Source organism: Podarcis filfolensis (genome assembly GCF_964270895.1).
Source record: "Podarcis filfolensis genome assembly, chromosome: 7".
Lineage (NCBI taxonomy): Eukaryota > Metazoa > Chordata > Lepidosauria > Squamata > Lacertidae > Podarcis > Podarcis filfolensis.
This window is the reverse complement of record NC_139603.1, coordinates 30,724,355-30,746,795: the sequence shown is the minus strand read 5'-3', so window position 1 is coordinate 30,746,795 and position 22,441 is coordinate 30,724,355. Positions and strand designations below refer to the sequence as shown.

The window sequence follows — 22,441 nt, the reverse complement described above, 5'->3', positions numbered from 1 at the left end:
TCATTGGTGCCAGTCCTATCTGAATTTCTTTAAATTATTAATAAAATCATGTTTATAGTGAAATATTCAGATATAATTGAAGACGAACAAATGAAAATAAACAAGCAGATGTTTAATTAACTGCTAACCTTGTCGACAAGGTGTCCAAAGAGAACTGTTTACTGAAGTGAAGAAAACTGTGTGTGTGTGTCAGTGTCATTCAAAATAATAGAGTATTTCTGGATGGGAAGTTACTGTGGAACCAGTGCTGCTTATGAACCCCCGTTTTTTGTTTCAGTGTCCACACATTGCTGTGGTCAAAATGACAGCCCATACTTTTTTTGTTTACATTTAATCTGGACTTCATTTTGTGGAAGGGGTGTGCTTAAAATGTCACACATGTACTTGCCATGTCTGAAATCTATAGTTTTGGGAATGTGGGCTAATCTCTAGCATGCATGTAAGATGCCGAAAAGCCACCCAACAGGGTTGAAGAGCAGGTAAAAACAGAAAGTTGCTCCCTGCTGATGACAGTTTCCTAGTATGTGCTGTTTCCTTCCCCACCTGTCTCCTTTTTTACTAAATTAAGAATTGCTGTATTGTTACGAAGTCTCAAATTATTCAGTATATACTCTTTTTGGAGCCTCACAATCAATAAATATGGAAAGGTTTAGTGAGCCTTACATTTTGGATCTGACCTTTGAAGAACATTATCTGACATGACATTTTTCACAGTGTGTCATGCTGGATCGTTTTTTTTTTCTTTTTTAAAGGCTCCTTGCTGCTTGTGGTTTCTTGCTATAAATACCTGTGACAGTGAGATTTATTATTGGACATTGATATACTTTATCACTTCTCTTGACATTTATCCTGCAGCCAAAACTTTTGGAACAGTACCTGAGCCTTGAAGACAGCGGACTCTTAACGCATCTGAAGTTGTGTTCAGCAATGGACCATCTTCCTTACAATCTTTGGTTTAGAAAGTGTTTTGCGGGTTGTCTACCTGAATCCAGCTTACAAAGGTAAGCATCTTTCCTCTCCCGCCCAACTTGGATCAATCAGATCACTGTAGCATCCTTGAAAATAATCTGTTGTCCATCTTTAGCCTACAGCCCACAATACCACAAACTCCTGAGTAGTGTTCCCTCTCACCCGACCAATGCTGCAGAGTACTTTTATAAACGGAGTACAGTATGTTAGCTGCAAGATACCTATAACCTCACCTCCAAACTCGGGAATGTTGCATGAATATCTTTTGACAAGTCAGAACTTTTTGACATTCTAAAACCTGTCAGTTAAAGTTATACAGTGGTGTCCCGCAAGACGAACGCCTCGCAAGACGAAAAACCCGCTAGATGAAAGGGTTTTCCGTTTTTCGATGCGCTTCGCAAGACGAATTTCCCTATGGGCTTCCTTTGCAAGACGAAAGCCCATAGGGAAATCTCCAGGACAGCGGGGAAGCGCAGCGCGTCTTCCCCACTGTCCTCGGACCTCCTCCGAAGGCTGGCGGTGGGGCGGAGAGACCTCCTCCCGCCGCCAGCCTTCGGAAGGCTCCTCCGAAGGCTGGCGGTGGGGCGGAGAGACCTTCTCCCCGCGCCAGCCTTCGGATGGCTGTCCTGAAGACTTGCGGTGGGAGGAGGGTTTTCCTTCCCACCGCCAACATTCAGAATGCTGTTCTGAATGTTGGCAGTGGGGAGGAAAAACCCTCCTCCCACCGCAAGCCCCGGGAACAGAGGAGAAGCGCTGCGCGCCTTCCCCTCTGTTCCCGGACCTGTCCTGAAGGCTTGCGGTGGGGAGAAAAGCCCTTCTCCGCACCGCCAGCCTGGCAAGCGGTCTCCATAGGAACGCATTAATTGATTTTCAATGCATTCCTATGGGAAACCGTGCTTCGCAAGACGAAAAACTCGCAAGAAGAAAAAACTTGCGGAACGAATTAATTTCGTCTTGCGAGGCACCACTGTATAGGGAGTGATGCAAACTTTGGCATTTTGTGTTCCCTGCATCTTGCACCAAAGGGTGGAAGTGTGAGTTGTCATTTGCTGCTAAATGTCTCGGTCCTGCCATGACTGAGATACTATTTTGGTCAGGAAAGGAAAAAAACAACACTTCAGTACTAAATATAAATTATAGCTATAAAATTGTAGGCATGCAGTTTTTATGACTCTGTCTTTTCTAGGGTTTGGGACAAAGTTATTAGCGGCTCCTGCAAAATTCTGGTCTTTGTCGCTGTTGAGATTTTATTAACCTTTAAAATGAAGTTGATGGCCTTGGATAGCGCAGGAAAGATTCAACAGTTTTTGGAAAATGTAAGTACTCTTCCACACACTAATATACTGCCCCCCCAAGGAACTCCCCCCCCCCAAATAAGGGATTTGTTTTGCGTATCAGATTTTTTGGGGAGAGAGGTGGTTGCGAGAGAGAGATTTTGCCCAGTGTTCAAGAGCTGCAATTAAAAGTTTGCAAAATTTTAAAAGGCACAGTTCAGACATGGCATCAGACCATGATCCATGCTAATCATAGTTTGGTTTGAGCTTCCAAATGTAAGACTTTCACAATGGTTTCTGAATTCAGACATAACAAACCAAATTTAGCACAAAACACAGCCTGCGTGGCAGCTTCAGTATCCATGTTTTGTGAAGTGATCTAGGTTCAGATATAAAAACAGACCATGGTTTGTCTTGATGTCTGATTGGAAAGGAGAGGATTGTCTCAGTGGCTGAGCCGGGCTCTGGAACTCATTCTTACCTGAACAGGGCCTCCCGCTACACTCCCCTCTCCCATGGATTTCCATAAGATGGGCCAAAACATTCCTTTTTATAGGAGCACTTTTGAGCCATAAATAGTCACTGCCTTTCCAAGTAGCTTTGGTTATGTTTAGCAGCAGTTTCGTGGGTTCCCCTCCTTTCTCTCCCTGCTGTTTTAATGCCTTACAGCTGCTTTCTTTTATTTATTTGTTGTTAGTCTTTTTAAAAAAATCATTTAAGTTGTTCTTTTAACTTCTGTTGCTAGCCACTTTAGGCTTATTGAGAAAAGACGGGCTATAAATGTTTTAAATAAATAGAACTCGTTGGCTACATTTAAGCAGGTTGCAGGATTAACTTGACCTTGCGACTTTTTTTTCCTTTCCCAAACCCACCACATGGTCAAACAATTTCACAGACTACAATGCTGTTTCAAGCCAGTTTATCTTTTTGCATTTGTGTGAGTCGCCATTCCATGCACACACACTCCTATTTTCATCTGTGTTGGGGAAAAGAGAATATCCTTGATGCAGGAATGGAAAGGAAAAGAAAGAGTGGAATTGTTTGATATGGATGACCCAGTCTGGATTTCCAGGTGTGCATTGATGCATGCTTCGACCTTTTTTTGAGAGGAAAGTTCTCCTTTCACTTCACTGATAGGGGACAACTCCTCCCCACACCAAACTGTTTGCATGCAGGGAGCTACTTCTTACTTGAAACTGAATAAGCAAAAGAGTGTGCTCTGTGTGCGTGATTAGCAATTGGCGTGAATGGATATGGCAGGAGTTTGGAAGAGCAATCCTATAGTGACTGGTCTTTAGCTGCCTTTAGGTTTGCTGCCTGAGATATTGAAGTACTGGAATACCTCAAACTGAATATCTCTTTTTATCTTTTGTAGATACCTCAAGATAACACGGATGCAATAGTGAGCAAAGCGATTGAGCTGTGGCAAAAACATTGTGGGACCCCTGCCCACTCAGTCTGAGACCATGCTGCCCGCCGGTACACTTTTATTTTATTTGCCTTCCCTTTGTCCTTCCTTACTCAACAACACCTACCATATTTTTCGCTCTATAGGACGCACCGGACGATAAGACGCACCTAGTTTGGGGGGGAGGAAACAAGAAGAAAAAAATTCTGAACCCGAAAAGCCAAAACAGCAAGAGGGATCTGGCTTCTGGGATAGCCTCTTGCTGTTCTGGCTTTGGGGACAGCCTTTGAAGCCTCCGCAGGGCAGCGGGGTGCCTCCGGAGGCTTTGCGCAGCTAACTCCAAGCTAGAACAGCGAAACGGAGCGCTGCGCAGCGCTCTGTCTCCTTGTTCTGGCTTTGGGCTTAGCCGCGCAGCCTGCATTCGCTCCATAAGACGCACACACATTTTCCCTTACTTTTTAGAAGGGAAAAAGTGCGTCCTATAAAGCGAAAAATACGGTACTTAAAATTATTTTAACAAAGGAGATGGGGGAGCAATAAAATTGCTACCACCGTATGTGATGGACTTGAAGTGTATAAATATATCTAGAAGGGGTGCTTTTAAGTCATCTGAAGTCTGTGACCCCTTGCCTGCAAGTGGAGTCCCATTTATATCAGTTGAGTTGGATTTGTTTCCAAGTAACCTTGTTTATAGGGAGTGCAAAACAGGAGCCATAATCAAGGACTTGATTGACTTTTTTTTTTTACTCTCTGGAATAGATTTCTGCCTGGTGTTCTCTCACTCATTCCTCATGGCACTAATTTGGCTTTAATTCAAGAAATCTGATTAAACTGAGATGTTCTCCTGAGCAGGAGCTGCCTCTTAAAACCCTGTTGCAGATTTTTAGATCTTTGCAAGGTCCTCCCATAGGGTTAGGAAACTGGCCACACAGGCCTTGCCTCCAGGGCTACCTCCCGAGGTTCCTAGCATACGGATCCTCTTTCCCCACTGCTCTGGAATGAGCAGAAAGCAGCTTTGGCAGAGCCTCCCCCCTTTTACCTTGGCAGTCCAAGAGTGGGAAATAGGAGGCAACTCAAGGTACATAACAGAGTCTTTCTGTTGGTTTCTCCTGCTCTTTATATTGGGGCAGAAGGGATTAGAGCTCTTTGCATGTTCCTTGGTTCACATTTAGGGGTGTCAGGGGGTACAGCTAACGTTGGTCTTTGGGATATGTTTAGTTCAAAATTTGATCCCTGATTTGTTTGTTTGTAGAAATCATGTTCAGTGGTAGTCCCGGGCTGCAACTAAAGAGTCCCAAATACCTAATTTTTAAATGAGGTGCTGGTGATGACTACTGTGTAGGCTTCTGAATTATCCTTATTATCTTGACATGGGCTCTTTTTTTGAGCTGGAACTCCGTTCCGGCACCTCTCAGGTGGGCGTTATTGCCATTATAAGAGAACAAGGGAGGCATTCAGGGTGAGCTCCAGCACCTTTTTTTTAGAAAAAACAGCACTGCTCTTGAGTCATTATTAGCTGGTTTTTAGTTTTGGAATTGATAGACCTGTGGAGGGGGGGCACTCTGTGAGTTAGATGATGTGGGGGCATCCCTCTCAGTTCTGCCGGCCCTCTGAACAGCTTGATACTGTGAATTTAAGATTATCTCTATTGGATCAGGCCAGAGACCTATCCAGCCCAGCATTCCTTTTGCCCTGGTGGTCCACCAGATGGATGTGAGAAGCCTGCAAGCAGGATATGATGGCAACTTCTCCTTCCTGCTACTGTTCCCCAGGACCAAGAGGTGTAGTGGCTCTGATCCTGAAGACAGTATATAGCTATTTGGACTCGTAGCCATTGGTACCCATGAATTAGCCTGATTTTAAAGTCAACCCAATCTAGTGGCCATCATTACCACAACTTGTGGCAGCAAATTCCATCGTTCAGCTGTTCATTGTGTGGTGAAGTATCTCTTTTTTGCTTGTGCTGAATCGCCCAGCCTTCAGCTTCATTGGACTACAGTTCTGGTATTATGAAGCAGGAGCAAAGCCTTTTCTCCATTCACTTTCTACACCTCAATCATGACCCTGGTTCATTGCCTTGTTTCTAAACTTGAGTCTCCTCAGGGGACGCAACTTTTCATTTTGCAGTGTTGCTCCAAATCCCCTGATCACTTTGGTTTTCTACTCCCTTTTCAGATCCACCCAGCATGTGAAACCATCATCAGCCAACCTGGGAGATCCCTCCAATCCTGGTAGGCCGTTAAGCACTGACAATAAAATACTGATCCTCACAGGCTTGGTACGTGATGTCCTTTTCACTAAAATAAAACGCCAGGTTCCTTTGCCTTTCAAAAGGTCCCTCTGTGCTGCTCTTCCTTGCATCATAGTTCGCTTTTCATTTTAAATTGTTTAAAAATTTAGTTGCCTTGCCTAGTGATGTGGAAAGTTGGGACTTAAGTAGAGGAACGTTCACTCAACAGCTCCTTTGTTCTCTTCGCTTCCTTTGCCCACTCTGTTCCCTTACCTTACCCAGCAAGGTGAAGTGTTCCCCTTACGCCTGAGTCTTTTGCTCCCTGTGTGCCTTGCCAGTGTTTGAGCTACAGCTCCTATCTGGCACAAGAGTTGAAATCCAAAACTCATGCAGGGCAGCAGCTTGGGGAATGGTGCCCTAGATAACCAGCCTCACCTTTCCTGTACCCTTTGTGTTTGGAAAGAGTCTTTTCCACCATCCCACCCACTTGTCAGCTTTAATGGTGTCCCAGTCCTCTGTGCTCACCTCCATATTGATGTTCCTCAGAATGTTAGTACTTTCATACAATAGTAGTGTTATATAACCCATTGTTACATTAGACCATGTAACGGATCCTAACTGGTTAACCAGTTGAAGCATGCAGGGTAGCAACTGTGCCCATTTTAGATGCTAGCAGAATATTGACACCCTTCCCACACACACACATTTCAGCCTTCTGCTTTATTAATTTGGGAAACTGTCAGTCTTGCAGAATGCTCAGCTCTCCCAATCCGTGTGCTTCGACCGCAGATTAATATGGCAGAGAATGTGGTCAGTACAGTGGTACCTCGGGTTACGTATGCTTCAGGTTACAGACTCTGCTAACCCAGAAATAGTAACTCGGGTTAAGAACTTTGCTTCAGGATGAGAACAGAAATTGCACGGCGGCAGCGGGAGGCTCCATTAGCTAAAGTGGTGCTTCAGGTTAAGAACAGTTTCAGGTTAAGAACTGACCTCCGGAACGAATTAAGTACTTAACCCGAGGTACCACTGTAGTTGCTTTCTGATAAAATCCCTATTTTATTTTTGACTGGCGTTGGTGTTAACTGTCTTCCATCAACCGTGTCAGTTAGTGCATGAATGCTGAGACACACAGCTGTGAACCACTATTTAAAGCTCAGGTGCCAGACTATTAAAAAACCCCAGAAACCCCCAAACCTTTTCCTCTGTGGCACGTTGGTGCTACTTGAAGTTGATGCGATGAGATAAACGAGCTGTGCTGAACTTTTCACACGAACAATAGCAATTTTAGATCAATGTTTTTTAAAGGCTGTGGGAAGCCTTCTGCACTGTCTAGAAGTCAATCAAACGTTGCCATTTAAATGTCAGTGGAAAGTTCATATCTAATCACCCTGTTGTACGTACAAAGAATAAGATTGCAGAAAGAATTTTCCTTTTGTGTGTTGTGTTACTCAGTTTGTGGCATGTTCTTTCATCAACAACTTTGTTTCGTGTTTGGGGGTGGGAGGTGATGAACGCAAGTAAGCCTTTTGGTAGAGACCCAACTAGTTATGCAGAATCTTGGGTTGCCATATACTCAGAAACTTTTTGTCTTTTTTTGCAAAATCTCTTAAGTAAAAAAAGCTAGATTTTCACTTTTTGAAATAGTGCACTGATTACTAGGGTTGCCATAACTATAGTGTTTCGGGTTTTCTTGCTCTCTCTCTAAATGAGGCAAGGCCTTTCATTTTATGAAAGAACAAATTATAAATTTTCTTGTTATAATTAGAAGCAGGGCTTTCCCTGCCCTAGCTGGAGCTCACCAGAGCTCAACTCCGACACCTCTCAGGTGGTGCCATTGCCATTCTAAGAGAAGCCCATGTGGTGAGCTCTGGCACCTCTTTTTCTAGGAAAATAGCACTGATAATAAGGTTCTGTCAGAGCTACACCAGTGTAGCTCTGGTGCAGCCAAAGCAAGAGTTATTCCTGAAAAAGCAGTGTGGTGGCAGGGCGTGACTTTCCCCTTTTCTAGGCTCCTTTTGGCTTGGTCACATGACCTAGCAAGTTACACTGGCAGAAAGGGTGTTCCAAATCAAAAAAAGGTGTGTAAGATTACACCAGCATAATTTACCTTGGCATATATTACTCTGGCTTCCTATAGTTTGGATTGCTCTGCCAGCCACTCAAATGATGCTGATTTATACTTCCTGGTCATCTGTGTTCCTTGTTACATTTCCTGCACGCTAGAGGGAGCAATTCTGCAGAGAAAGGGCCCCTTTGAGCTTTTAGCCACTATCATTTTGTCATTCAGCATTCAGTTGGTTCTGGTTTGTTGTTGTTTATTGTTTGTAGTGAGACTCGAGTTGCTGTTTAGTGGCCTGGAAACCTAAACAGGAAGGAAGGCAGCATATTCGAGGTAAATAAATTAGATGTCACTTCCGTGCAGCTTAGCATTTGATTGCAGCCCTGCATCATAAATAACTGTAGAATCAATAATAGCAGGCAATAAAAAAGACCATGTTTTTTCTTTTAAAATGATTTTTTTTAAAGAAACTGCATACATCAGAGACAATTTAAATACCATGCAGTTTCAATATGTACAAAAACCCTAGGATGTAGAGATTCAGTTTTAGTGTTTCCTCTAGGTATTTACATTTTGTTCTGGTTTTTACTTTCCCCCCCATACAGCCATAATCTGTTAAATTACAATACTGGAAGATCACAGGTTTGACTGTCACCACATTCACTCCTATACAAAGACAAAACTATGTACATACACTTGACTTGGAGAGTAACTGGAAAATGCACTGGTTCCAGAACCACTGAGATGCTCAGGCGTACCCTTCCCTTGCTTTTCTGTTCACACAAGAATAAAGTTCGGCTGGATGAACAGGCGGGCGGAGGGAACAATTTTCAACCCTGTTTGCCATATGCAGAAACATCATCTGTGCCCTTTTTCAAATCACTACCCTTTGACAGATTCTGAGGGAGGGGAGGAAATGGTTTTTGTCCATGCAGCAAGAGAAATTGCAGCTCTGTGCGAGATAACCTTCATCTGCATGTGAATCATAGAGGCATATTTAAGTGAATGCAAAAGTTCACTGCTCATGCTAGGGGAAATAAATGAGACATCTATGCAACCCCTGCTGAAATGAATGGAAGCAGGATGACAGTAAACCCCATCTCCATAGATTTCAGAGGGAAAGGGTTGCATTAGGCATTTGTAGTGGAGTGCACACTTCCCGTCACCTGTGATCACTGTGCTAGGGGAACAGCTGAATGGCTCTGCTCCAGACAAGACAAGCATTAAGCAGACTTGAAAAGTAAGCCATTTTTCAAATGAAAGTTTCACTAGATCCATTTCTATGTTGCAGGGGGAAATAAATATCCATTTGTTTACTGCTACTTTTTGGAAGTGAATATTCAGTGCGTTGCCTTGATCCAATAATTGGCTTCTTTCTTTGTTTGCATGGTAGGGACAGTGAGCTTTTGGAACAGGTGTTTTGCACACACAAGCCTGCTAGGAACCTGCCTGCCTGCAGAAAACAAGCAAATCCAATGTTCCATGCAATCGCAAGTAAAGGAATCTGCTAAGGGTCGGCAGAGTGGACCCATCTATTTCCAAATGTACCAATGGGCACAACGGCAACACAGTATGTAGTCACTCCCAGATCAGCTCAATGGTATCTTAATGTAGGGCAAGGGGGCATCTTCAAAGCAGTGCCACTGTACTAGCTCTGGAAGATGCTCCTTTGCATGTGGATAACATTGTGCTGAGTGCTAGGTCTTGAAAAGCTACAAGACTTGTATCATGAATAGTCTCCCAACTGCATGTGTTAAGTGCTAAGCTGATAGCCCAGCCCACTTGGAAATTAATGTTGGCAGAAATGTGGGAAAAGACTCAGCATACTTCTTTAACCAATTGCATCACAAATCACAGTAAAACCAGAATAAGTGGTTTTACTTGCACAGAATTTGGCAATCTTATTGTTAGGAGGAAATGTTCTACCTTGCCTGGTTTGTAACCGTAGCCATAATTTGTATTTTTAACTGGAAGGCACACAGGGGATAAACCAGCAGGTAAATCGACCCCTTGTGTGTCCTCCAAGCCACTCAGTAAAGAATGCTGAGCCTTGCCCTGTGCTTCAACGAAGAAAACAGACCCATAACCACACCTTGAGAAGGTACTGAGGATCTGTAATATGTAAAAGCTTTTCACAGCATTGTGCCCACCCACGTGAGCTGTGGTGCCCAGTGATGGTGAGGAATACCTTATCACCCAGTGTAGCCTCCTCAGCTAAAAAAGAAAAAAAGTGCATCACTAAATAGGCCTGTTTTTATTTGACTCGGGCTGAGGAAGAGAGAGGGCCTTTTCCACGGGGTGAGGAGAAAATGCAGGTTACCAAGTGTTCTGTTCAAAAGAAAAGTTACGCTGCCCTATACAAACTTCCCGAAGCAAATAAATAGACTGTATTATTGTTATGTTCTTAACACCAGTGGAAAAGTGTGAGAAGTGAACTTCACTTGGGAGAGGCATGCTCAGGGCTCAGCTGCTGAAAGAGAGTGGGGGTTCCTTACCAGGAGGCATCAAATTGGTGGGCTTAGCCAAAGTGCTTTCAAAGACAGGCATCTGGAACGCTATCCAATGTGCAAGGGTCATCCTATTAAGAGAAGAGCCAATGCCTTAATAACAAAACAAAAAAACCCTCCACAAATCTAATCCAAATGCTTTGGTTCTCAGTATCATGCTGGGACATTAATGACAACATATTTTGTTATTTACACCAGGTAGTGTTCTACACAACAGAAATCCCAGCTCTTAAAAAATAAACGTATCCATGCGCACAGAGCAAAATTGACCCTACAATGATCTCAAGCTCCTTTCTTCTCTGCATTGCACACCTTACGGAACCTGCAGCATCTAAGTAAAGTTGGCGTGCTGTATCAATTTGGTTAACTGGCAGAGCTGCTCTGCCATCCAGCCTCTTTATGCAGGTGTAAATGAAAGCAGGAAGTTACCAAGCAGGGCAAAAGGCATCCTGACTCGTTCTGTCCGTAAAGGTAATAAGCATGTTACTGAATATCCCTGTAATAATCGGCAACAATTTCAAAACATCACTTTTTGCAGCAAAGGGGGGGGGTGTCACTTGAATGAAAGAGATGGGTGACAAGGAATCTTCTGGGTGTTTCCCTCACAAAACAAATGGGTGACAGCCAGCCAGCCAGCCAAGAGATCCTCCAGGGATGATTCTTGTGAAGTGTCAAAGATAGGTAGATCCTCTGAGCGGGTCTTGGCCTTCCCCCGCATCTTTCTAAGGTGCTCTCAAACAGAAAGAAGTGTTTGCTCAAAGTGTTGACCCAGAAGGATGGCAGGCCTTGTCCCAGCTTTTGTCCAGCAGGTCTATGCCCAACACCAACTGCCTTCAGCTTTCTTTGGAGTCAGATGGGAGATGCTTGAAGGAAGACAGGATGCATTAACGGCTGATCTTGGATGAGGATGGGGAATCCACACAGCAGAGTTTCGAATATGAGTGCCAACTCCTGGCCCGATTCTTGCCATGGGTGGCTTCGGTTGCTGAAAGTTGTGCCAACATGTCTCATGATGTAGTTCTACCAAGTACAGGAAAACACAAGTTTCCCTGTCGTCATCGTCTTCCTCCTCTTCTTGGTTTTTAAAAAGGCAGTCCAGGAAATTTACATTGTACATTAACAGAGAAGTGAATGGTACCAGCACTTATGGTTCTTTCCAGATATGTTTTGAAGATGGTGGAGTGCTCAATTTCTATGGTCTATGAAACCTAAAATTAAAAAAGGAAAAGAAAGTAAATCCAATTGTGTTGGAACAACGAGTCAACCAATTTGATAGTTGCATATTTTTTTCCAAACATTCAGAATCATGACAAAGCTTTGGGTCAGAAATATCCAATATACCGTATTTTTCGCCCTATAGGACGCACTTTTCCCCCTCCAAAAATGAAGGGGAAATGTGTATGTGTCCTATGGGGCGAATGCAGGCTTTCACTGAAGCCTGGAGAGCGAGAGGGGTTGGTGCGCACCGACCCCTCTCGCTCTCCAGGCTTCAGGAAGCTCTGTGCAACCCTAGGGAGCCTGGCGCGACGTCGCGCTGGTCTCCCAAGGGCTGCGCAGAGCTGCCTGCAGCCCCGGGCTTTGCGCAGCTCTGCGCAACCCTACGGAGCCCGGTGCGAAGTCGGGCTGGGCTCCCGAGGGCTGCGCAGAGCTGCCTGCAGTCCCGGGCTTCGCGCAGAGCTGCCTGCATTCCGAAGCCTGGGGTGCGCTGAAGAGCACGCCCGGGCTTCGTGCAGCTCTCTGCAAGCCTCGGGAGACCGGCGCGACTTCCCGCCGGTCTCCCTAGACTTGCGCCAGCCCCACGCCTGGGGGGGAAATAACTTTTTTTCTTTATTTCCTCCCCCAAAACCTAGGTGCGTCCTATGGGACGGTGCGCCCTATGGGGCGAAAAATACGGTAAACCTAATCCCTCAACAACCCTGAGAACCATGGAGAAGTGAGTTGGGCGTTGCTGTGGGAATGAAGACCTCTCAACAATTCATCCTGATAGGTAGGATGGCACATAGCAGCCTTCTCCAACCTAGTGCCCACCAGACATTTTGAAGTAAAACTACCATCAGCATGCTGGCTGGGGCGGACAGAAGGTGTAGTGCAAAGCATCTGGGGGGCACCAGGTTGGGGAAGAACTGGGTAGCAGAAGGACTGCCAGGCTGTCTTCCTGGGAAGGGAAGAGGTTAATTCTACCCAAAGCCACTGTGACTGTTCTAGCTGACTTGCACATTCTAAGAATCCTCAATTATATTCCTCCACCAGAGAGTCATTCATACATAAAACAACCGTGCAACTGTTGTGTGAACTACACTGCAATATGTCATAAGAGGTTCCCGGGGTCTTTTCTTTTATACAGTATTTCACTCTCAGAGCTTCTTCATCTGCCACAAGAGAAAAGCAACACATACACATATTAAGTCTGCCCATTACTCATTTCCATAATAGCACAAAGATCTCATTACCTTCCTAATGATTTTATAATAGGGGCTTATTGGGGGTTTGTGTAAGTGGGATGACTCAACAGCATAAAAATCAAGATGTTGGGGGGGTGTAGGTACAAATAGACATGGAAAACGAGCCCTGGTGGTTTCCTGTCACATGGTTAGGAGGGTAGGATTCTGTGTTCAAATAGATAAGGGGTTTCCCAGTGTAACTGGTCCGTACACAAAACACACTCCATGCAACATTCAATCCTTTGGTCTGACCCAGCAGGACTCTGCATAAGTTCTTAAATTCTGTGATACAAAGTTGAGTGGTACATCAACATTTTCAGAAACAGAAATGTAGCCCTTTGTTATACATCTGGAAATAATTCCAGGGGTAAACCACCCACTTTTGCATAATAATAGAAAATATATGTATACACCATTCCTGCCATGTTTTTGCTTCTATGGAAATGAAGCTGCGAATGTAGTTGCAAATTTTATTGTATATAGCCCAAGGTAAGCCTTACATCTAGTAATACTACAGATCAATAGTATACAAAAAAAATAAAATACATACTGACAATGAAGGGCTCCTGGAATTATTATTTTTTTTACCAAATATTGGTCAGGGCTACATATGGGCCTTATGCTGATGGAGTTTGTACTGGAAATCTGCTTTTTCAGTCATTATATAAAAAAAGCTTCATCTCACCTTGTTAAATGCCTGCTTAATTCGTGAACTTCCATTTCAGTGCTTTTAAACTCATTGAGCTCTTTGCGAATTGCCGCCTGCAGGGGACAAATAGAAGCACATAAATATGCAGCTGAAAAGCAGTCTGAAGGTACATTCCACTTTTCTAAATTATGAATAGATGGGCACTAAATGGAAAGTGGTCCATCTCTTACCAGATCAGTAGCTTACTAGAGCCACCACTAGGAATGTGCTACATTATAGCAGCCTGGGTGACACTTGGGATGCTCACCTGTCAAGTGTGTTGTACACCTGGATCCAATACATATTGACTAGAAGCAAGGGCTAAACGTCTAATGGGACGTTTCTCCCAAGTATGCATGCACAGAATTGCTGACTATTTTAAGAAAAGGGGAACTATTCTAGCTGCTGTGAACAGGAAGGAAATTAATTCTTTAGATATAAGGGTAGAATTTGGGGTTAAATCTAGTGAAAGTAAAGCAAGTGCCGAATTAGGAGAGATAGATAAAAGACTTTCCCCCAAAAGGCGTGGATCATGGTACACTCTCACCAAATATGAAAACAGGAACCTTGTGCAGTTTTTGATCTTCAAAATGGCTTGTGCTGTAGAAGGCAAAAACTCATGCTCTTGTAAATACTGAGTGTGCATTTGACACGTATGATGGCTGCATTTTATTTCAAAAAGGGGGGGGGGGGAGAATCCAGGTTGGATGAGCTTTTGCCTGCTAGCCACAGAAGAAGCCATGAGGCAGAGACATACCCTTGTCCTTTGCTGGTGAGTTTGGTACTCATTCCTAGTTCTTACACACAGGACTTTGGGAACACAGATCTGCCAAACACAGATCTTCACACCAACCAGGAAAAAGACAGATTTAATGGAGATCACTCTGCCCGAAGGTCATCATTACTTAAATCTCTACTTCAATCTTACGACCTGGGTCTTTTGCTGCTAACGCTGCTGAAGACCCAACAACCTCAGACCACATTTCAATTTCTGCTAGAGATTCTTCTCCATCAATCTAATAGTGTCAAAAGAATTTTCAAAAGGGGTATATCACATCTTTCAAGACGAAGTCAAATCTTGTCCGTCAGGAGCATGGGCAAATACCATGGAGCATTAACTGTCTCCTTTTAGTGAAAGCTGTCAGTTTGACTTTCCTCCAAGCTGTGATAAAGTATCCTCACAAACAGGAATACACATGCCACTAACTGCAGGAGAACAATCAGGCTGCAAAGATGAACTCTCCGGAAGAGTGCACATGACCTCTTCTTCTAGCAGACAAATGTTGAGTGATTTATAATGTATCTGTGTTATCTCCTGTGCTGCTTATTTTTCGCTGTAGGTTCTGTGATGGCAGAAATCCACACAGAATCAATGGGGGCTTGATAAGCTAGCCTGTGTCCTGAGAGGCCAGATCTAAATCAGATCTAACCAAGGCTGGTGAAAGACTGCGGTTTTTAAGAGAGCTGGGTGTGGTTTGAAAGGGGTAACATTTTCCATGGAAAAATACCTTTTATTCTACTGTCTCCAGTCAAACAGTTTTGGGAGATTTTAAAACTATGTAACATAGGTGGTGTGTTTGTAAGAAGGCCTCTTTTTGTAACTCAAGATACTTGGTACATTAAACCAGACATTAAAGAGACCACTGGGATTGAGATTGACAAAACACAGGCTGCCTAAGCTTATCACCTTAAGAAACACAGACCTTATAGATGAGTGATGTTGGATTGAAATTAAGGGGTTATCAGCTGTAATGGTACAAAAGAATATGAAAAAATAGTTCTTTTTTTGTATATAAGTAAAAGTATAAGTTACAATAATTTAAGAAGATGGATAGAAAATAAGGCTTTTAGCTGTAATGCTATGAGATAAGGATTTGCTGGATGAACAATTTGAACTGGAATACAAGAAGGGGAGGTATGAGGAGGTCAGGGAAATATGTTATTGAAAAATAAGATATGAAATTTATGTGTTTTTAATATTTTTTCTTTTTAATTTTTTCCCTTTTTTTTCTTGGTTTGTATAAAATGGAAAATCTTAATAAATATCTTCATATATATATATATATATATATATATATATATATATATATATATGCATTGTCATTCCATGGCTGAATATGTGGCAAGCCTGAGTGCCACGGTAAGTAAACACAGAATAATTTCTTATCTCAGTTCTGTGGTATGCTGTACAGAAACAGCTTGCAAAATCTATTCCTCTGGTGGAATTGCTCAGCAAAAAAATGCATGCAAGTGTTGTCAACAAAGTATTTCTCAAATAATTACAGGCTTGATTTCCCTCATGCCAGGTTTGGTGATGGTGTAAATGTCCCACAGATTTTATTGGAATTAATGCAAATTTAAGCAAGTGTAAGCTAATGTTTGTGATGGGAAAATTAAAGAGACTTGGCAGGAAAAGCACACAAAATCCAGTTGTGGCTCCATCAAACAGGCATGTTTTAAGAAGCAATTCTTTTGCAAATTCCTTGTATGAGCTGACCTGAACTGCCCCTCCTGGACTATTGTGCAGATCCGACCACAGTCATCCTTTGGTTTTTGAACTTCCCCAAATTTTCCGATGCAATTTTTGGCTCAACAGCTTATAAAAATGTGCACATCAAGATAAAAACACACTTAAGCATTAGTTCTTTGGGAGAAAAGATGTTCAAAAATGCATATTTAAATATGAATTTCTGTGCACTGAAGAACCATAGATTAATTAACAAATGGGATGAAACAGACTTATGCAAGGACATTGTGGAGCACTGCAGAGGGTGCTGGGCTGCAGCTCCCCTCATCAGTGACTATGGACTGTGCTGGTTGGGGCTGATGAAAGTTACAGTCCTACGTTAGCTACCCCTGCATTAGACCTATGCTCAAGTCCAAGGCTTCCCCTAAGCTACGTACCTTGTCAGCAGCTGTGAGCCGTGTCCATGGCTTGTCCGCCCGCCTGTCGTAGTCCTGAGCATCTGCCACTTCCACATAATCACTAAAGCGGATGAGAATTTTCCTTTCGCGCAGCTCTTCTACTGTAGGCCTTTGACTTAGCTGTAGGGAAAAAGAGAAGGGTTCCAAAATGTCATTCTTCCCCAAAGCGATATGCTGATTTCTTGCGCTGACCAAAGGGAAGGGGAGAGGGGAAGTTAAAAGAAATGCTGCTTTATTTTCCAGTTCCTCATCTGTGTCCAGTGGCTGGTTTTTAACCGCTGTTTCTGCCATCTTAACATTAGATGTGAGGCCACCAAGAGACATCTCTTGTACTAAAAGGCTGCCTATTATTTCTGAATACCGGACTGAATGCATGATTTCTTAATTTCACACCCACCACTGATTCTTCATAACTCCATCAAACGTTGAGGGAGTCCAAGACAGGGCACCTTGTTAAAGTGCCTTCTTGGTGGTGGCATCATGGATGTGCAATGCCCACTTTTCAAAAACTAGAGAAAACTTACCTGATCTGTCAGACTGTAGGGACACATGGAGGCAATTAACACTGCTTTCCTTGCTTGCTGTTTATGACTGCATTTATTTGATTTCATGGTTAGCACACAGTTTTCATACATTTTGGCAAGGAGGTTGTTCGTAAATATTAAAATATATAAAGCTTACAGTTCCACATTGTTCTGAAAAGTTGACTGAGAAGCGTAGCTGCTGCCTCTTCTGTATGTCATACTGTTGGAGAGGCTAACTGGTGCAATGAGACCCCAAAGTGACAATCAATTGGTGAAGTGATGCCAATATATATTTGAGCAAGGACTCTGCAAATATGCTCACAGCTCCATGTCAAACTGATGCCCTGTTCCTCAGGGTGCTTTGAAGCAGTTGGAACATGCATCCAAACTGATTAAATACTTCACTTCACCCATTACTGATGTGTTGTTTCTGAACAAGAAGTACAATTACAAATGGCCTGATCAAAGGCACGGCATCTAAAAAAGACTGTATCCTGTGACCTGACACAAGCAACTGGAGGTGTCGTGTTTCCTACATATAACCACCCTTAACAGTGACTTAACAGTGTTACTCAGAATTATTGAGGAGGAGTATATGGGGCAATAGTCAGATATGCTGCTGGTGGCCTACCAACTGAAAGAGCGTTTGGCATGCAACAATCTTCATTGTACCAAAACAATTATTTCTAATGCAGGGATGTCAAAAAAAGTAGGACAACGGTGCTCAGAGAGGTCTTCACAAATCTGTCATACTTCTGTCATACTGTTAAGTCCGTATATTTAATAGTTGGTGATAGGCATTTACCCAAGAGCAGAGTATGGCTGAAAAGGACTTATATTCCCCTTGAATGCACTGAACTTTTAATAAAGCAAGCAGAATTACAGGGATTTTTCCAAGGATTGGGGCAACCTGTTGAGATCAGTATGTTACACAAATGCCTCTCTTAAATTATGTCCAATCAGTTTCATCTTTGGAACCATAGATAAGAGCAGCATTTTTGTTCCATTTGTCAGGAGCTACCCTAATCACAATTCTGGAAGAATGCTGTAACCCTAAATTTGATCTTAGATCTTAAGGTCCTGTTGATACTAGGCCTTATCTCTTACAACTACCTAGACTGACTTTACATTTAATTTAATTTACGTTCAATAACATGGGTGAATTAAGGGCTTTCCTTTCATGGCCATGCCAGTGGAGATGTCTAAAATAGAATCCTTTCCCCAGCCTATAGAAGAGGCGAGAAACCTGAAATGAAATAGCTGAATTCACTTTGGGGACTTGGGGAAAGGTTTACCAACTCCATGCTACTCATAGGAGCATGGCCACTCTACCCAGTAGGACCTTGTAATGTCAATCCAACAATGGCCTCATGCTTTATCATCTGATACTGGTGCAGCAGTTGATAACCTAATCTTAAATCTGTTTTTTGGACTGGGATGTGGCGACTATAAAGAATATCACGCCACTTCTACTAAAACTCTATTAACTGGGAAAGTGGCTGGAAGCTTAAGGACATCAGCAAAATTGGTCCCAGTGTGTCAGGGAACTGCCATCGGAGCTAGAGGCGGAGGGAAGGCTCCAGAGGGATGCCGGAGAGGGTCCCAGTAGGGAGAGAGGCAGCCCATCTGCTGGGGAAGGAAATCAGCATAACACCAGTGGAGAAGGGGGGCAGAAGGGGGAATCGGCGAGGGGGCTCCAGGACTCCTCGCCGGAGACCAGCGGAGAGAGTACGGGTACTCCGCTGCCCACACCCGCCCTGCGCAGAAGACTTCTGCGCAGGGAGAGTAGGAGGAGACTTGGCGTCAAAGAACTTCTTTGCTGGAAGAAGTTCAATAAACGCCCACTGACGGATTCTGCCAGCGACTGAGACAGCCACGAAGCTAGAGGCTGTCCAGACAGAAAGGGTTCAACCAGGTAACCTAGCCAGGAGTGGCGGCAACTTACGCACGAGCAACCCCTAGAACCATTACACAGTGATTCAGCAAAAGTGGTTGCTACAGGGGTTACACAAACCCCTATTTTCTGTAACCCCTGTAGTATTTTTCAGAGATCTAGGGTTGTATTAAGGTGAACACAATTCCAGTCGCTTCCCCTTCCTCCCCTCCCCCCTGCAGCTCCCTCTCCCCCCCCTCTTCAAAATCTGCTCTAGAGCATTGGACCCTCTGCGGGAGATCCTGAGGCCATGCAGGGAGCTGAAGGGGGAAGGAGAGGAAAGGAAAGCTAGAGTTGTGTGAGTGGAACTCCAGTCGTGCTGGGTTGGATAGAGCCCAAGTCCTTTTAGCTAATGCTGTGTCACAATGCACATGCAGAAAATTCATTTCACTGTCGGCTGCACACAAAATTCTGCATGCAACAGGCCTCTTGGGTGGAAAACATTTTTCCTGTCTAAGCATTACGAAGCGCTTATGAAGCCATGCCTCTTTCAGACATGTGCTGCCTAGAGCAGAGTAATAATTCAACTCTAATAGAGTGAAAGCCCCCAAGCAGGTTATAAATACAACCAGGGACTATAGCTTGTATTTCTCATCCTTCAGTGCATAGGTCACCAAAAATACCTTTGTTGCGTTTTTTTGAACAATGCATCTAGGCCTGCCTGGAATCTCTGTTTCCCTACCCATTCCTTTGAGCTTGAATCCTAACAGTTGAAAGCATCTCACCAGAGACCGGGTGCACGGAACCTTTTTCAGAGGACTGCATTCCCATCTGGGAAATCTGAGGGACACATGTAGTGGGTGGAGCCAAAGTCAAAGGTGGGCGGAGCAATACATGTAAATGTTAGCAATGTGAAATAGGGCTGGTTTGCACACACCTCTGGCTTTATTCTCCAGCCAGATTTCTGGAGTTCAAGGATATATTCCAGCCAGGCAAAAATACAAGGGGTTGTGGTATAATGAGAGTCTTGAGGGCCAAGAAGACAGGCTTGGAGGGACACACTTGGCCTCCTGCTTCTGAGGTTCCCAACTCTGCCATAAACCAAGAAAAGATGGCTGGCAACATCCCTGTGCAAGGCTGGCAGATTTATTTTTTTTCATCTACAAAACAGTAGCCTCATTCTATGTGGCCTAAGTGCATGTGATCTTGTGCTTCCCCATTACACAGTGACAGCTAAATCTGAGTTGCAAACATCACTGAACTACAAAGAGGACATTTTTATCTTTGCTGCTGCCGCCGCCACCGCCATAATAACTCCACAATGATTTATTTATTTTACATGCAGTCCTAAACCAAATAAGCAACAAGTCCCCTGAAACCTGACACTGGGAATATCAAAGATGGATTAAAAGCTTGTGCACTCAAAAGTAAATGTGGAGTTCCACCCTCTCTGCTCATGTGATGTTTCCCCACCACAGCATAAATTAAGGATGAAGTGGCAGCGTTATCACCCAGTTCAAAGCTTTGGGCTGTTTGTCACAGATTCTGGATGTTATTCAAATGTAGCGTGCCTTTGAAAAACATAATGTTCTTATTTATATTTTTGTGACGACAAGGGATCAAAAAAGAAGAGCTTGTAAGCTAAATATAGACTTAAAACAATGATTTAGACTGAATAGTGAAGTCACTTTCTACTGTCATCAGCACATTCTGTGTTTTCAGGGAATAAGAGAAAAGTGATGCTTGAGTACAGGACAGCAGGAACTTTCACACTGATCAGACTCTCTGGAGCTGAGATGGGCAACTTTAGGGCCTGCGGGATTATATCTGACCTATTAAGGGTTTCCCCCCAGCCTGGGCACGTGACTGATTGCTCCAGGGAGCGATCTTTAGTGGGAGGGATATGACCTGTGGGTATTGCTTAGTCCCTGCTCCAGAGGAAACTCAGCTAGGTGAACAAGTCTTAAGAAAGCAAGAGTCCCTTGTCATGAATAATTATAACTGTGATTTTAAAGCAATTAACGTGTCTTGTGATGGTTGGGAAAACGCTAACGGAATGAAGCCTTTGAACAGAAAGGAGGAAATGCTTAATCTGCTTTGTAAGGAAATGAGCTTGGGTTCTATCCAGTTATCTTCCTCATCCTGTCCTTTGCCTGACTGAGGTTTCATCGCCCATCCATATAGGAAGCTTCTGATATTTTGGGTTAATGCTTTAGAACGTGATTGGGAGTGAAGATGTCCTATATATAGACTGTGGCACAGCTCAAGCTGAACCTGACCCTAAAATTCCCTGTGTACTCCCAGGGAGGCTCACCTGACACCTTTGTTACATATCTTTAGGCATCAGGCAAAAACTTTCCTCTACAACCAGGCCTTTGGCTAATTAAACAATCTATATGGCCTTTTAAATTGGGGTGGGAGTAATTGTTTTTGCTTGTTACTGTTTTGTACATTTTTGGGTTTTTTATATTGTTGTGCATTTATGTGTTTTTTTATATATTGTAAACCATCCTGTGATCCTCGAAGGTTGGTATAGAAATTTAATAAATAAAATAAACTATAAATAAATAAACAAGATAAAAAGCAAGCTTGAAAGGAATAGCTATGGTTCCTTCAGAATATAGCTAAGCAGGGGCTGAAGGCTTGGAGCAAGTACAAGTTACTACTAGGGGCTTAAAACCATAATATTTTCACTGAGCATTAGTCTGCCCTGTGGCCCTCTGCATATTTGAAGCATTGATTCCACTCCAAATGTAGGGTGTGGCACAGAATTCTGCCCAAGACCAAGATATCTAGAGCAGCGGTTAGAAGGAATATGGGCAAGAACTGAATCGCAGCAGCAGCTTGTATGCAGGTATTAACAGTGCATGACACAAACAGCAAAGGCCACTTGCACTCTTGCCAAAGCTAGCGGCATTTGTCCATTTTTTCCATATTATAGCACATGCAAAAACACCAATGAAACGCATTCTCTCTCAAGTAAGATCTTGGATGCTTTTACACAGTGGACATTTTCTCTCTTTCACAGCGCTTCCATGTAAGGAACAGACTTCGTTGATGCCTTTGACAATCATGAAAAAGCACCCTTGAACTTGACTTTGATTTCACACCAGTATATAAGCACAACCCACTGGGGATTTCTGGTGCCTAAGCTTTATGGCAGAAATAGGGAGCTGTGCGGGAGAACATTCCTTGGCACAACTCTCACTCATTTTAACAAAGTGTGTTCAAGAGATGCTCCCAGTGTTCTGCTCTGACTGTTCCAGTGAAGCAAGCAGACTGGGTATATTCAGACAATCCCTCACTGTTTCATTAGCCTCACTTGGCAGTTCTAACTGTATGGCTAGAACTGAGTGTTATGCTCCCACAACACCACAGAAGTCCAGAGAAGGAAGGTGGTGATAGTACTTGGCTTTCCATTTAGCTGGACCCCAAGGGCAACTGGTTGGCCAAATGGCCAGATTCACCAAACGAGATAGCACAACAGTTATGATGTGATAAATCAGTGTTGGGGACCTTTCCAGGTGTTGTTGGATCAGA

At 43.4% G+C, this 22,441-nt stretch overlaps 2 protein-coding genes across 16 annotated transcripts in view; one reads left to right on the top strand and one right to left on the bottom strand.

The window, feature by feature from the left end:
• LOC310767137 (TBC1 domain family member 7-like) overlaps positions 1-22,441 on the top strand; it is a 44,103-nt gene that overhangs the window by 9,980 nt on the left and 11,682 nt on the right. For 2 of the 5 annotated variants that reach the window (XM_083624067.1, XM_083624068.1), the window contains exons 6-9: positions 856-1,001; positions 2,156-2,285; positions 3,619-3,722; positions 5,827-5,921. In XM_083624067.1, the coding sequence (XP_083480193.1) occupies positions 856-1,001; positions 2,156-2,285; positions 3,619-3,705 (363 nt within the window). In that variant the 3' untranslated portion in view covers positions 3,706-3,722; positions 5,827-5,921. Of the gene's footprint in view, positions 1-855; positions 1,002-2,155; positions 2,286-3,618; positions 3,723-5,826; positions 5,922-8,212; positions 8,277-9,336; positions 10,045-22,441 lie in introns of those variants that run through there. The other 3 variants (XR_014550628.1, XR_014550627.1, XR_014550626.1) reach the window with 3 other exon arrangements.
• PHACTR1 (phosphatase and actin regulator 1) overlaps positions 10,193-22,441 on the bottom strand; it is a 246,338-nt gene continuing 234,089 nt past the window's right edge. For all 11 annotated transcript variants that reach the window (XM_083623888.1, XM_083623887.1, XM_083623891.1 and 8 more), the window contains 3 exons: positions 16,484-16,624; positions 13,577-13,653; positions 10,193-11,658 (listed from right to left, as the gene is read on the bottom strand). In XM_083623888.1, coding sequence (XP_083480014.1) covers positions 11,643-11,658; positions 13,577-13,653; positions 16,484-16,624 — 234 coding nt within the window. In that variant the 3' untranslated portion in view covers positions 10,193-11,642. The remainder of the gene's footprint in view (positions 11,659-13,576; positions 13,654-16,483; positions 16,625-22,441) is intronic.